At 34.8% G+C, this 13,672-nt stretch overlaps 2 protein-coding genes across 2 annotated transcripts in view; one reads left to right on the top strand and one right to left on the bottom strand.

Annotated features, from left to right (window-relative positions):
- Positions 1-13,672, top strand: part of LOC136798491 (DIS3-like exonuclease 2) — a 426,120-nt gene that overhangs the window by 398,716 nt on the left and 13,732 nt on the right. The window lies entirely within an intron of this gene.
- On the bottom strand, positions 588-3,085 carry LOC136798509 (putative leucine-rich repeat-containing protein DDB_G0290503). Its single transcript, XM_067055131.1, has 3 exons — positions 2,942-3,085; positions 2,364-2,710; positions 588-2,073 (listed from the first exon to the last, which is right to left on the bottom strand). The coding sequence occupies exons 1-3, from the start codon at positions 3,012-3,014 to the stop codon at positions 1,321-1,323; spliced, it is 1,173 nt and encodes a 390-aa protein (XP_066911232.1). The 5' UTR covers positions 3,015-3,085; the 3' UTR covers positions 588-1,320.

Below are 13,672 nucleotides of genomic sequence, written 5' to 3'. Positions count from 1 at the left end.
TAAGACGTTGTTAAATTAAGATTGTCATTTTAAAAATTTCTAAATTTTCAGTTTGGACTTTGCATCATCGAAAATCTTGAAATATTTTATAAAAATTATAAATTTTACATGCATCAGGTCGTAAATTTATTAAGGGAAAACACAAATATGTTCCATAGTTTCTCCCCCTATTTCTGCCCAAAACACTCTAAATCACATTTCCAAACTATGGTCAAAATTTTGTATTCATATCTTTAAAATATCTTGAGAAATCGCTAAAATTACAAACCTCCGTTTTGGGGGCCATTATAAAAAAGCTACCTATCTTTTAAGCGATTGAAAAATATTGTTGAAATTGAAAATTTTGAAAAAGAACTTTCGGGAAATAAAGTAGAGATGCTAAAGTTTTTCATGCAGCAAAAATTTTTGTAAAACCTCTTTTCCTCTAGATTTGAGAGAAATTTTAAATTTGATCGACATTTTGGGGGCCACATACTGTATGTAGTCTAAAACAAAAGCAGAGTACCTTTCAGAGCACATCACAAGTTGATGGAACTGTATAAAAATCAATGGATGGGTTGCAGAAAGTTGCAGAAAGATATAGAAAATTTATCTTGTTTTGAGCATGTTATTTGAAACATAAAATGATAAGATTTAAGACATATTTGACATAACAATTATAGCTTTTAGTTTATAAATAATATTTTGAAAATAAACACCTCTCATGTACAAATTCACTCCATATCAAATTCACAAAAACGTATCATAAGAAAAATATGCTATTCAGACTATTCAAATCAAAAACCAATTTAATAGCCTATTGTGATTTTTTTGCATCCGTAATAAAAATCAATCTAGTAAGTTATCTTCCTTCAAAGATACTCAATATGATATTTAATTGTTTAAATTTAATTGTGACTCCCCAAGCAATACTAAGTATCTGAAAATCCGACGAGTAATGGTACTGCATTTAAGAGCAGTCTTGTGGTGATCAACTGGATAAAATTTCAAATTCTCACTGTACAGGCTTTCTTTCAAATTAGCCTTTATTTGATTACGACCAGTCCCTGACAGTTTGGGTCACTTTTTTTACTGGCCCATGTGTTTGTTAAAAAAAATTTGTTAGAAGAATGTAGACCAGCCAATAGTCAATAGCTGGAATGTTGAAATAGATGTTACAAGATGGCCACTTAAAATTAACTGGACCCATAACAGCCTTTGGTTAATTTTTACTGGTTATCCACTGGCCCTTACAAAATCATGTCCCAAGACTGGTTTGATTTCTGGTGCAATTCGCTTGTAGAGTCACAATTGTTTGTTACGAGGCTTAGTCAAAATATGTCAATCACTACTGTATTCTTCATAAAGAGGTATCCTTCTTGGTGGACGAACTGGAGCTATGGGTAAGTTCTCATTGTATTGGTTCACAGGGCCATGATTCGAATTCAGATAAGTTTTTGTTTGCTGCATTTGTAGATTCTGAAGAAGAGATGGATAAAGTTCAGGGCTGCTATTAACTTTGTGAATAGTATGGTGAGTATTTGGTTCTGCATTTGATTGATCAGGGTAGTGTTGGTCTTGATTGCCAGCTGCCATTTGGATATTGAAATTCACTTGCTGGTCATCATTGTTTGGTTCCATATTGACAATACCAGAGTCATATAGCAGGTCATCTTTCTTTGGCAAGGTGTCTAATCTCAATGAGTTTGTTTTTGAAACAATCCGTAAATAAGTAAGACTCCTTGACAAGTTATGTTTTAAAACACTTATGGTGTTGTGCAATATATTTATGTATCCAGCAATATCCATACTTTTGGTGTTAATGGATTGACTTAAATTTAACCTCCCAATGCCTTCTTCAAGACAACCAGATTGTGGATAAGTAGTTCTTTGGATATCGTGTATCTGTTTCTCACTTTTCAACTTATTCAATTCATCACTCATCCAGTGAATGCTGGTCTTCAAATGTTTATTTTCAGATAAAAGGTCTTCAAACTCCTTGTTGACTTCATGTTTTGTAATTGTTGCAGTAGAGGTGGTTGGGCTTATGGAAATTTCTGGAATGTTTTTCAGATTTTCCAGTTCATTTTCAATCTAAAAAGTTATTTTAAAAAATGCATGTAAAATGTTTGCTCTGTAGCTTGATATACAGTGGGAAATATAAAAAAAAGTGTGACAAATGTGTAAAATCTTTAGTTTGTATTTGACTTTATCTGCAGAGTCACAAAGGTAGTGGAATGGAAATTTAACAGAAAAAGAATCTAAATCATGCTGACTAGATTCACAATACATTCATGGATTAAGTTGCATTTCCCTATAAAGGATTATTAAACCAACAAACCACTTTTATAAAACTGAATTTGAAAAACATATGAATAGCAAACCTGTTTCTTGTCTTTGTACAATTGCTCTATAGTAGATCTAAAGTTTTGGTTCTCATTAATAACTTTAGATCTTTCTTTTTGATACAAACTGATTTCGGCATTCAAATCTTCAATCTTTGAGGACACATCTTTAAGGTACTGGTCTTGTTTCTTCTCTTGGTCGCGTAGTGTTTTTTGATTCTCCTCCATTTTGGTAAGGGATAGATTTTTGGATGCAAGCAAGCTGTTCAAATGACGATTCTGCTTCACCAAATACGATATGTAGTCCTTTAGTTGTTTCACTTCAGCGTGGAGATTTTGATTGTCTGTCTGGCTCTGCCAAAATCTCCTTTTCAAATCGTTAAAAGCTTTTAAATAAAAGAAAATAATTTCAAGCACAGTACTTAATAAAGAAGCAAAAGTAAATAAAATGAAGTTCATCAAACCAAATAAGCTTCTGTATCATAATAAAAAAAATTAAGTGTTAATAATTGATATGTTATTGGCTTGCACATTAACAAGCACTCTCTTAAGAGAATGATGAATCATTAGCAGTTTTTAGTCAATTTAAATTGATTAGTAAACTCCAAATTTCTTACCTATGTTCCATGCATGCGCAGCTCCTGATTTACCAGGAATACTATTATTATTTTCTTTAAGTCTGTCACCCATCTCATTTCTTTATCTCATTGCTTTCTTTTTTCGAAATAATTTTAATTCTAAATAGGAAAAGAGGGTTTTTTATGTCCATTTCAAAGTTCAAAATTCATTACTTAGAACCTGACTAAGAATCAAACTAAGAATCAAACCAGGATGTCAACTGGGGCATACAGTATAGCTTAAATCTGAAATTTTCACGAGATTGGGTAAATTGTTCATCAAATTTTGACATTTCTTATTCTGCAAAGTTGATACATCCATTGGTTGAAAAATGTCTATTTTATATCTAGCAGAATCATAATCAACTGAAAGTATTTCTGCTGAAATTGCCCTAGAATCACGAATCCTTCTGAAACTGCCCTAAAATCATGAATCCAGCTGAAACTGCCCTAGAATCACGAATCCTGCTGAAACTGCCCTAAAATCGCGAATCCAGCTGAAACTGCCCTAGAATCCCGAATCCTGCTAAACCTGCCCTAGAACAAAGAATCCTGCTAAACCTGCCCTAGAATCATGAATCCAGCTGAAACTGCACTAGAATCACGAATCCATCTGAAACTGCCCTGGAATCACGAACCCAGCTGAACCTGCCCTAGAATCAAGAGTTCACAAACCCAGCTAAAACTGCCCTGAGAGTCATGAGTGCAGCAGTTTCTATTTCTATTTTGGTTAAGTTGCAGGAGGCTTTGAGGCCTATTTTTGCAACTATAGACGCTTTCAATGAGCGCCCTGTCAGCACCTTGGACTGACTACGCAATTACCTCACATTGCATGATGGGTTGACCCGGGCGAAGGTTCATTCACTAGCCAAGTGAACCGCTGCGAGCTGAACCTGCCCTAGAATCACTAGTCCAGCTAAAACTGCCCTGAATCACAAACTTGTGATTAGAATCACGAATGAATCACGAATCTAGCTAAAACTGCCCTATAACCACGATCGGATTAATTTCAGGTTTAGTGCCAAAATGTGAAAGAAATATTTTCTACCGAACCTCCAAAGTCATTTAATTAACATACCGCAAATTATAGATGGCAAATAATTTGAATACACTACTCTCATCAGGTAGGCTTACATGCCGCAAAAGGAACAAATCTTTGTGAGATTTGTTATCAACACTCTGTAACTAATCTACTTGTGCACGCTGGAAGAAAAGTCTCTAGAGAAAAACAACACAAAAAAATGGTGTCAAGATGTGAGCAGCGTGACTGTGATTTAAATTGTTAATTTCTCTTCAAATTATGTACTTTCAAAATGCTTGAAAAATACATTTGGTTGCACATTATGAGATGGTAAAAGTTTGATTGATAAACTTGGTAGAAGTGGGCGATTTGCGCTAAATCTGTACCGTGTCCTGTCCGAAATCATGAAAAATAAAGTTCATTTTTTTTAACATCACTCTGCTTTTTTATGACAGTCTATAGCCTATATTTCATGGAAATGTACCTTGACACCACATTTTAAGGCCTATTATAAAGATATAGGGGCTCATGAGCTGTTAGACCATATGAAATTGGTAATTGGTAAATTCATGGTAAAAAAAACCTTTATTATGACTCAAGACAGCTCAATGAGTTTCTCAAGAGCTTCTTTTTTACCATAAACTTGCCCGGGACACTCTATGGAATGAAAATAAATCAGGTGGCTTTTTTTTATTATTATGACTCAAGACAGCTGAAGAGTTTCTCAAGAGCTTCTTTTTTACCATAAACTTGCCCGGGACACTCGATGGAATGAAAATAAATCAGGTGGCTTTAAGCTACTGTAAAAGAGATATAAAATTTATGATTTCAGACGGGACAAGGGATTTCGGATGGGACATATTTTTCTAACACCCCTAAAATCAAATCTAATGTGCTTTGAATCTTAGATCTACTCAATTAAAACATGCTCTATCCTAGGTTACAATATTCAGGCATTCAAATCTTTCTACCATGCAAAATTTCAGAAATATCTTCAATCTTATTCATAGTGTCCTCCCCCCCTGGATTCAGGGGGGGAATGGGTCAAAAGGACGTATAGGGGGAAAAGAATTTTTTTTGAAGCCAGGGTGGGGGAAAACGAGGGGGGGAATGGAAAATTTTCATTCTAGGCATGGGGGGGAACTCACCAAAATCAATTCAAAATTGAAAAACATCTGGTTTTATGAGATGATATCGCATAATGCTTAGTTTTATTAATATTATGGTTTAAAAACAACCATCCTTTCCATTTATTCTTGAATTAGAACTACCTTAGGGAAAACAATAAGCGTTAAGTTCATCAAATTACAGCTTTTTAATTCTATGCTTGAGGGGGGGACAGAAAAAATTTTGGAGGCAGGGCGGGGAAAAATGAGGGGGGGGGATGGAAAATTTTCATTCTATGCATGGGGGGAAGAGAACCTGAAGGACACTATGTTATTGTGATTTCGGACAGGACATCAAAAATCTAATTTTAGTCCCCCTATAAGGGTTGTAAAAACCCAATTTCTTGACCCTGAAAAGCCTAAATTTCACGAAAAAAAGTCCCAATAAGGGTCACAAAATTCAAGAAAAATCGGTTTTTCTATCGATTTCAGTCCCTCTAAGGATCAGTTTTAATCCCTCTAAGGGCTCACCCACCAAAAGTCGGGCGACACATGCCTGTCAGCTTGCAACCCTAGTACCCCCCCCCCGGTAAAAGGGTTACAAAAATGAGAAAATTTCAAAGTAAGCAATCTCTAAAGATTATAAGGTTTTTGTGCACTAGGACCTATAGAAGGGTAACCTGATGGTAAAATTATAGTTTTTGACTGATTTTCAAACACATTCAGATTGAACTTACTCTCAAACTTAAAAAATCTTCAATAAGCACTCTTAAAATGGGGGCAATGTGTAATGATTTCGGACAGGACACATTTTGGTGTCAAAATGGACGTGAACAGAAAATCACTGCTAGAGCAAGATGGAAAAAAGGTTTCAAAACCCTTTTTTTGTAGAAAAACACAATATGAATAAATTCCCTATATGGAAAATCAAAATTCTAGGTCAAATACCTTTCTGGAAAGAAAGTGCTAAAAATTGCCAAAACAAGGAAAAATTGGCACAAATTTATGATTGCAGACTGACAGACAGTTAAAACATGAAATTTTGCAGAAAGTGTACCAGTGCAGTACCAACCTGTCTGATGAAAAAAGAAAAAAATTATTAACACTTAACCTAATGAGATACTGTATATGCGAAAAATGATTTCGGACAGGATGGTACAGATTTAGCGCAAATCGCCCAAGTATTAAAAAAACAAACTTGTTGTCAAAGAGATTAAAACAGTAAGTAAAAATGGTGAAATAAAGCCTAAGATGGCCATCCAGCCTTTTACTGAACTCAAAATTTACAAAAAATAGGTCAAAAAGCTCTCAAAAACCGTCAACTGCTCTAATGTGGGACGATTGGTCGAAACATGGGACTTTTGCATATCTGGTCAGTATTTTCACTTATACTGTAAAATCGAAAGAGAAATTGTGTATTTTTAAATACGCTGTTCCTTAACTGAAATCAAATAACTTTGGGAGTTGTTTGATGAAATGGTGGCCGAATTGCCGTTCCATGTTTTGTCAGATAGTCCCAAGTTAGAGAAGTTGACAGAATATGCCTGTGACTTTTTGTCAATATTTAGAGTCCTGTCTTTTTTTTTCTGTTTGGCTAAATGTCATGAAATTTCAGGCTCATATTCAGTGCCCTAAGAAGTTTAGGAAAATCAAAGCATAATCCTTTTTAAACCCCTCTTCCGATTTCAAATGATAAGCCAAATAGAGATCAAAACTTCAAATTTCAAATAAATCGCAATCTGGAGTATAATTTGGAGGGCTCCAAAAGTGCAACAAGACAAGTAAACCATCTAAAATCAATCAAAATGATCAAGAACTATGCCAAGTATCAGGAAATATCAATGGCACCAGGGTCAGATAGTCTGTGGCATAGTTGCCAACCGTCCCGCATTGAGCGGGACAGTCCCGCATTTAAGCTCTTTGTGTCTCGAATTCCGCCCACATACCTTAGATGTCCCGCATTTTCGAGAAAACTCTTGGAAAAAATATAGAAATGCTACTCGTCGCATCAAAATAAGAAAGCCTTAAGTCCATTTTTGTAGTTTTGAGAAAATCAAGTTTAAAGGTTTGAAATGGCTAGCATTTTTGACCATGTTGGGCTAGCTAGCTGCTTTTTTGATATGAATATAAATGAAGAAAGATCTTTCAAGTTCTAAAGTATCAACATTGTCACTTATACCATTGCGGAGATATGAATGCTTCTTCATAGCATGTTTTTCGAGAATGGACTTAAACCTTTTTTTCTATGTAAATTTCCTTGATTAAAACTGAAAATTTGAAAAATTTCCAGTGAAAAAGTGTCTTAACTCCAAAATGGACTTAAGACTTTCTTGCTTTAAACTTTCTTAACTTTTTTGAACTCTTTAACTAAAACCTTAATCTAAAAGGTCCTAAAGTCCAACTAAAATGACAATGGACTTAAGACTTTCTTAACTTGAGAAAATTTCAAAAATAAAAATTCTTATTTTTCAAAAAACTTAAAATTAGGCCACTTTAGGTTGGTTTTTGATGGATTTATGCCAAAAATTCGATAAAAAATGGGGTGTAAAGCATCGGTATGGTCATAACTCAATTTTTGAAAAAATGGACTTAAGGCTTTCTTATTTTGATGCGACGTACTAAAAATATGTTTCTACAAGCACAAACTCACTTCTTCATTTTTTCTCTTCGCTCCGTAACGGTCCTTCCAATTGCGTACGTTCGTATTCAATACATCAGATACGCGTTGGACAGAGATGTAATAGTACTATATGAACCAGTACACCTAATATTTATTGAGGCTAATGCGCGTGATTCGCAGCTAAAGGCGGCATTGCTCCACAACAGTGTTTTTTTCATTGATCGATATTGTTTTTATTTTAGCCGTTCCTAGCCATAAGCAAAAAGCTCGTACCCATGTCTATTTTTAGCTGTTAAAGCATAATAATTTGAGTTGAGTTCTTTTTCAGGACATGAAACTTGGATATTCAAAATCTACTCAAAATTCCGCTTCCACTGATATATAACATGATAGGGTTATTTTCAAGTTAATATTCCGTTTTTTTTGGATTTCGGCCTAAAAATGACCCATTTTTGGCCAAAAAAGTGATGAAACGCTAAAAATCATAAATGAGAAATATGTAATTATTTTCCTGAATTTGTAAGAAATATTATAATTTTAATGTAAAGTTGTCAGAAATACATACTAGAATGAGAAAAATAAACTTAGAAAGTTAAAACATGAGCTAAATCCTAAAAAAAAAACCGGGTTTTTCCAAAATTAGTCTACGAAACATTTTGATCAAAAATGAGAAAATCCACCTTGCAGGACCTCTAGTTCATTGTAATTCTGCATTTTTGACTCTATTTTTTGCATATTCTGATATACTCTACCTATTTGAAGAATTTTCAAGCAAAGAAATCTCAATTCAAGTACAATTGACGAAAAGATAGGGGAATTTTGACATAGGCCCAAATTTTTCCGTCACGGCGTGACAAAACTAAAAAGGGCTACAGAAAATCTTGTGGGTTGATTTTTGAATTTCTATTTTAGGTTTCTGATTAACACTATATGGTTGATGTTTCATGGAGAAAATTAAGGCCTGATTCCACTCTCATAGATTTTTACAGGCTATTGAAAATTTTCCGTCACGGCGTGACAAAAACTCTGACCTAGTACTAGTCAGTGAAAAAATGGATTTGAAAGACTCAAATCATAGATTAACCAGTCCAAGTCCTATAGAAAGTTGACTCAGCTTGCAAAAGAGGCCTTTTGGTAAGTTTTTTGAATCTATACCTGAAAAAAAAACCCTGTAATAAGGACATCATTCCAAAGCAGTTTTTTCAGTACCGTAGCAGCAGGCTCAGATTTAGCCTATGTTGATTATTCGGGAACATATGCATGTTATATGTCAAATTGTCGGAAATTTTATGTAGATTTCAAAAATGGTTAAAAGTAGGGGTTAAAAATGAAGTCAATGAGAAGAAAATGCAAAACTTGATGATTTTTTCTCCTATTTTGGCCTGCGATTTTACAAAAACCTAAAAAATGCGATAAAAAATTTCTAAAGCGAGGTCAAGCTCTATTTTTTTTTGCTTTTTGCTACAAAATACCATAGCTTCCCATAAAAATAGGTTTTAGAGAGATTTGAAGACCTTCATTTTTTGACATTTTTAAAATTTTTGGGTACGAGCTTTTTGCTTATAGCTTCCTACGTCATTTCTGGCCCAAAATTTTTAACCTTTAACACCCCCATTGGGGGGCTTAGAGCGTCCCCAACCCCCAGCTCGATTTTTCCCCCTCACTCCGCTCGCTCTCGTTGTCCCGCATTTCCAGTCTCATAAGTTGGCAACTATGCTGTGGTGATCAAAGTGGCTGTCACTATAAACCTTTTCGCCTTTTCGCCTTTCCATCCGCCATATTGAATTGTATGCAAAAATTATGGTGGCCAAATTGCAGTGGTGAAATTACCTTAGAAAGTATGCAAAACATATGCAAAAAGAAAGTATTAATGTAAAACTTACATGCATAATTAGCATTATATTAAAGTATAATCTTGTAGAAGAAAGATTAAATTTGCTTCTTTTGAAAACTAGATATAATCAAATTCGCTCATCTCTTAGAACAAGCACTTCAAAAAACCATAACATTAGACATAAACTCAAGCTGAAAAATCACCTGCAAAGGACAAAAATATTCCTTATTCGGCTGACGGTAAATTATTCTCCTGGGAATAGAACCGTCAGACGATCAAATCAAAACATTGATTTGAACCCGCTGAATGTGTGACGTCATAACTACTGCTTTCAGTTTGCGTGTTTTGAAAGTTTGATGTGTGTACTCCGTCTTGGTGGAATTCTTTAATGGCATGAAAACAGAATATGCAATGTCTTTAAGAACATATTTCTAAAAGGCTTTTGTTGTTCTGTAAATATTTCTTTTTGGATTAAGAAATTCCATCTTTTATTGTTCTAATGATTATAATATTTCTTTATAAGATGCTTTTTGTCCTTTTAATCTTTGTGTAAACTTGCATATGTTTTGCATATTTTCCAACTAAATTCAACCACTGTTTTTTTGTTCCTCTATTTTTGCATACCATACACTGTTTAGGAGTCTCGCTATCTTCACGGTACTCCATTGCAGATGCCGGTAAAAATGGTAGGTAAAAATGCGCACTTTAGTACTGTGAAAGCTTAGAGGAATGTAAACATTGTGAATTTTTTTCTCTCCTTTAAAGAGAATGATTTAGATATTTGAACATGATATCAATGATAATTTTATAAGTCTCTCCTGAAAATTTCACAAAAATTCATCAAGAGGAAAAGAAGTTATGATTAAAAGGAGTTCTTTACCTACCGTTTTTCTGCTATGTTTCCTTATGAGAACTAGATGTTTACCTACCGTTTTTTTACGGAGGAGAGTGAATTTTCCATGATCGCTAAAATCAAAACAATGGAAAATTGGATTGAAGCGTGCGCAGTCGACACTCCTAAACAGTGTATTCAAGATAGCGGATGGAAAGCCGAAAAGGTCTATTAAAACTCACAAAAAACACAATCAGCGAGCATTTTTTGTGGTGCACCAAGTATGTTTTGTCTTTTGTACAAGCCCCTAAAATTATTAGTGAGCACTCCATTGGTAAGATATTGGCTTGAAATCTAAAATGAAACTATACTGATGAGGGAAAAGTAAAAGAAAATGAAAGTAAAATCCCCACCACAGCCTGCCCCTCTATTCTTTCCTTTTAGCTTAGACCCTTAAAGCTTATCACACCAGTTACCAAAAAGTTTCGAACATACCTGACTTCATACACTCTTGACATGTGAAATTCATCCATGAATAATTTTTAGCTTTTCCTCCCCCTCTTTGCTTTTTGTTTGAGAATGTATGTACACTGTTCAGTTGGGTCAAATTGTTTGCTCTTTGATAATATATATGATAATCTTATCATAATATTGCTACGATAGCTTTAAGTACTATTATGCTATAAAGTAAAATTGTTATATCCATTATATATAATGGAATCGCAAGATACACTTTGACCCGACTGTTTCAATCGAAAATACCGACTCACCAAGCAATCAGCTAGATGTAGTTGAAATTCGAGAAACGTCAATCGATCATGAGCGGTCATGTTTTGGCTCCGTCATGTTTGTTGCCGGGTCTCCTAAGCTCAGCTGTGATCGTATACGCTGATTCTCAAAAGACGTCAGACGACGTCTTAAAACAAATTGTTTCAAACTGACAAGAAGCGACTCAATCTGTCAATTCGTGCAAGATGGCGGTAAAAACAACATGGTCATCATCGTTTTCTTTAAAATTCTCGTGTGGCGCAATATTGCATGAGCCAACACATATTATGTGACTACTTTTCAAGTGTGAGATGTCTTAGTTTTTTGTCTAATGTTCTCTGTCTCAGTGCAGTTTGGAGCTTTTATGAAGCTTGCTCTAGCCAGCAGCCTGGGAATCCAACTTTCCAAACGTTACCGTAAGTTGGGCTAATAATATTGACATCTCTCGTCTAATTCCGACACCCTTTTTTAGAGAAAAGAATGATATGAAAGCTTGAATCACTGATTGAAAAAGGATTATTCTTTTGTCTTCGTAGGAGTATTTGTCTTTCTATAACTACAAGGAATTTTATAATACTTCATGGCAGAAAAGACACAAAAAGACGATCAGAAAACGAAAGCTTCTTCGTTTTTCATTTTTTCATTTTGGTCCTATAAATTAACCTGTGTTTGTCCGTCGGTCTGTTCGTTTGTCTGTTAACAACTTTTCTCAGGATTGAGTCATAGGTACCGTGAGTGGTCCAAAATCCGACAGCCCTGCCTAATTCCGACCCCCCAAATAACTGTTATGAAAAAAAATTCTATGTTTACAACATTCCCCTCCCCAAGTTGAACGATAAACTATTGCAAGAACTCTCAAAACAAAACATCAGAATGACTATTTTATGTCAAGATGTCAATTAATGTGATAAAAAAGTGGGATTTGTAAAAATAATTACTTTTTTATACTAGTATATATAATTACCTTTTTTTCTGAATCCGTTGTTCGTGTTTAAAATGTTAACAAATGTTATTTGATTAAACCGTTACAATATACGTTACAATACTATCAAATCTCTCAGTTTAATTGACACTTTGGTATCTTCATTGCGTCACAGCGAAAGGTTTGTTTTTATTTTAGATTGTATCTTTGAAAGACCCCATCGGAATTAGGCAGGGCTGTCAGATTTAGGACCACTCACGGTATCTTTTGATTTTTAGTACAAAGGTTCAAAATGGCAGTGGCCATCATAATGTCCAGACGATCTCAATCGAACGGAATCGACGATTGAACCAGTCAAACCAAATCAAACGCAATCGACCGATTGAAATTCGATTGTCGAACGCAATCGAATCTCAATCAAATATTACCGCAATTTTCAGATTCGATTGATATACGATTGCGTTCGATTGATGTTCGATTGCGTTCAATTGCGTTAGATTGTCGATTTATTGACCTTGAATTGTTCATCGCATAATTTCTCTGGGAAATCGAAAGTAATTTCATTCGGCTTGTGATGTTTGAGAGCTTTGATGTTGGGAAGCTGCAAGAATAAAGCCAGACAATCTCAATTCAACAGAATCAACGATCGAACCAGTTGATCTAACTAGTCGAACCAATCGAATATTACCCAAAATTTTGACGTTCGGTTGAGATTCGATTGCGTTCGACAATTGAATTTCAATCGGTCGATTGCGTTTGATTTGGTTCGATTGGTTCGATCGTCGATTCCGTTCGATTGAGATCGTCTGGTAATGTGACGGAGCCCGATTTTCAAAAATGAACTTTTTGGGGAAACTTCAGGCAGCATAGACCTAAAGCTCTAAACCAGCATCTAATAACATGAAAACCAGAATATGATTCTTCAATGGGAATCAAAACTATAAAGTGCACTTACAAACATCAATTTGTCAGATCTAACAAAATTAATAACCGCACTGTCATCATTGACAATAAAACAATTTTCTGTCAAGAGCCTTGTAAACATTCCAACAACTTCCATCAAAATGATCTATCACAGTTCAGTCTACCATTTTTAGCACGGTCCGAGGATTGAGCCGAGAACGCTCCACAAACTCCTGCGCAGGTTAAAAACTTCAATCTTTCAATTATTTTCTCAAGCGAAGAGTACGCGAAGCGATTCTAGCATTACGATTCTAGCATTACGATAGTGCTGTGGGTCATCAATGGATAGTATTCAATTATCATTATCCCTTTATTTTCATTCCTAGAACTTTTGCAAAAAAAAGGAAAAATAGAAAAGTTGTATTTTTTACTGCTCTATTCACATACTGAATTTGAAAGATCTTTCTATGTAACTTCAAAAAAACTGATTTTTGTCCCGCCTTTGCGGGACTTTGGCTTAAGTGCTTGAGTGTAGCATAGGGTACAAGGTCCAAACATGCGTTTCCCGTAATTTTTGTGTGAAGAGTTAGGTCTACACTGTCAGGCAACAAACGGCTAAAAAAAAGGTTTTTAATAAAAAGATTTTGTGAAAAATTGGATCATTGATTTTTTTTAGATTTTTTGCATGAAATTAGGGTAACATCATCGGTAAAAGATGACTGAAG

The sequence above is a fragment of the Clytia hemisphaerica genome, unplaced genomic scaffold (genome assembly GCF_902728285.1).
Source record: "Clytia hemisphaerica strain Z4C2 unplaced genomic scaffold, Clytia hemisphaerica genome assembly, whole genome shotgun sequence".
Taxonomy (NCBI): domain Eukaryota; kingdom Metazoa; phylum Cnidaria; class Hydrozoa; order Leptothecata; family Clytiidae; genus Clytia; species Clytia hemisphaerica.
This window is presented reverse-complemented; position numbering and strand designations above follow the sequence as displayed.

Bases quoted from the DNA above. Each gene is read 5' to 3' on its own strand.
- LOC136798509 (XM_067055131.1), bottom strand. From the start codon at position 3,014: ATGGGTGACAGACTTAAAGAAAATAATAATAGTATTCCTGGTAAATCA. The intron at 2,711-2,941 runs GTAAGAAATTTG...TTTATTTAAAAG, and splicing joins TGCGCATGCATGGAACATAG to CTTTTAACGATTTGAAAAGG. The intron at 2,074-2,363 runs GTTTGCTATTCA...ATAACTTTTTAG, and splicing joins TGTACAAAGACAAGAAACAG to ATTGAAAATGAACTGGAAAA.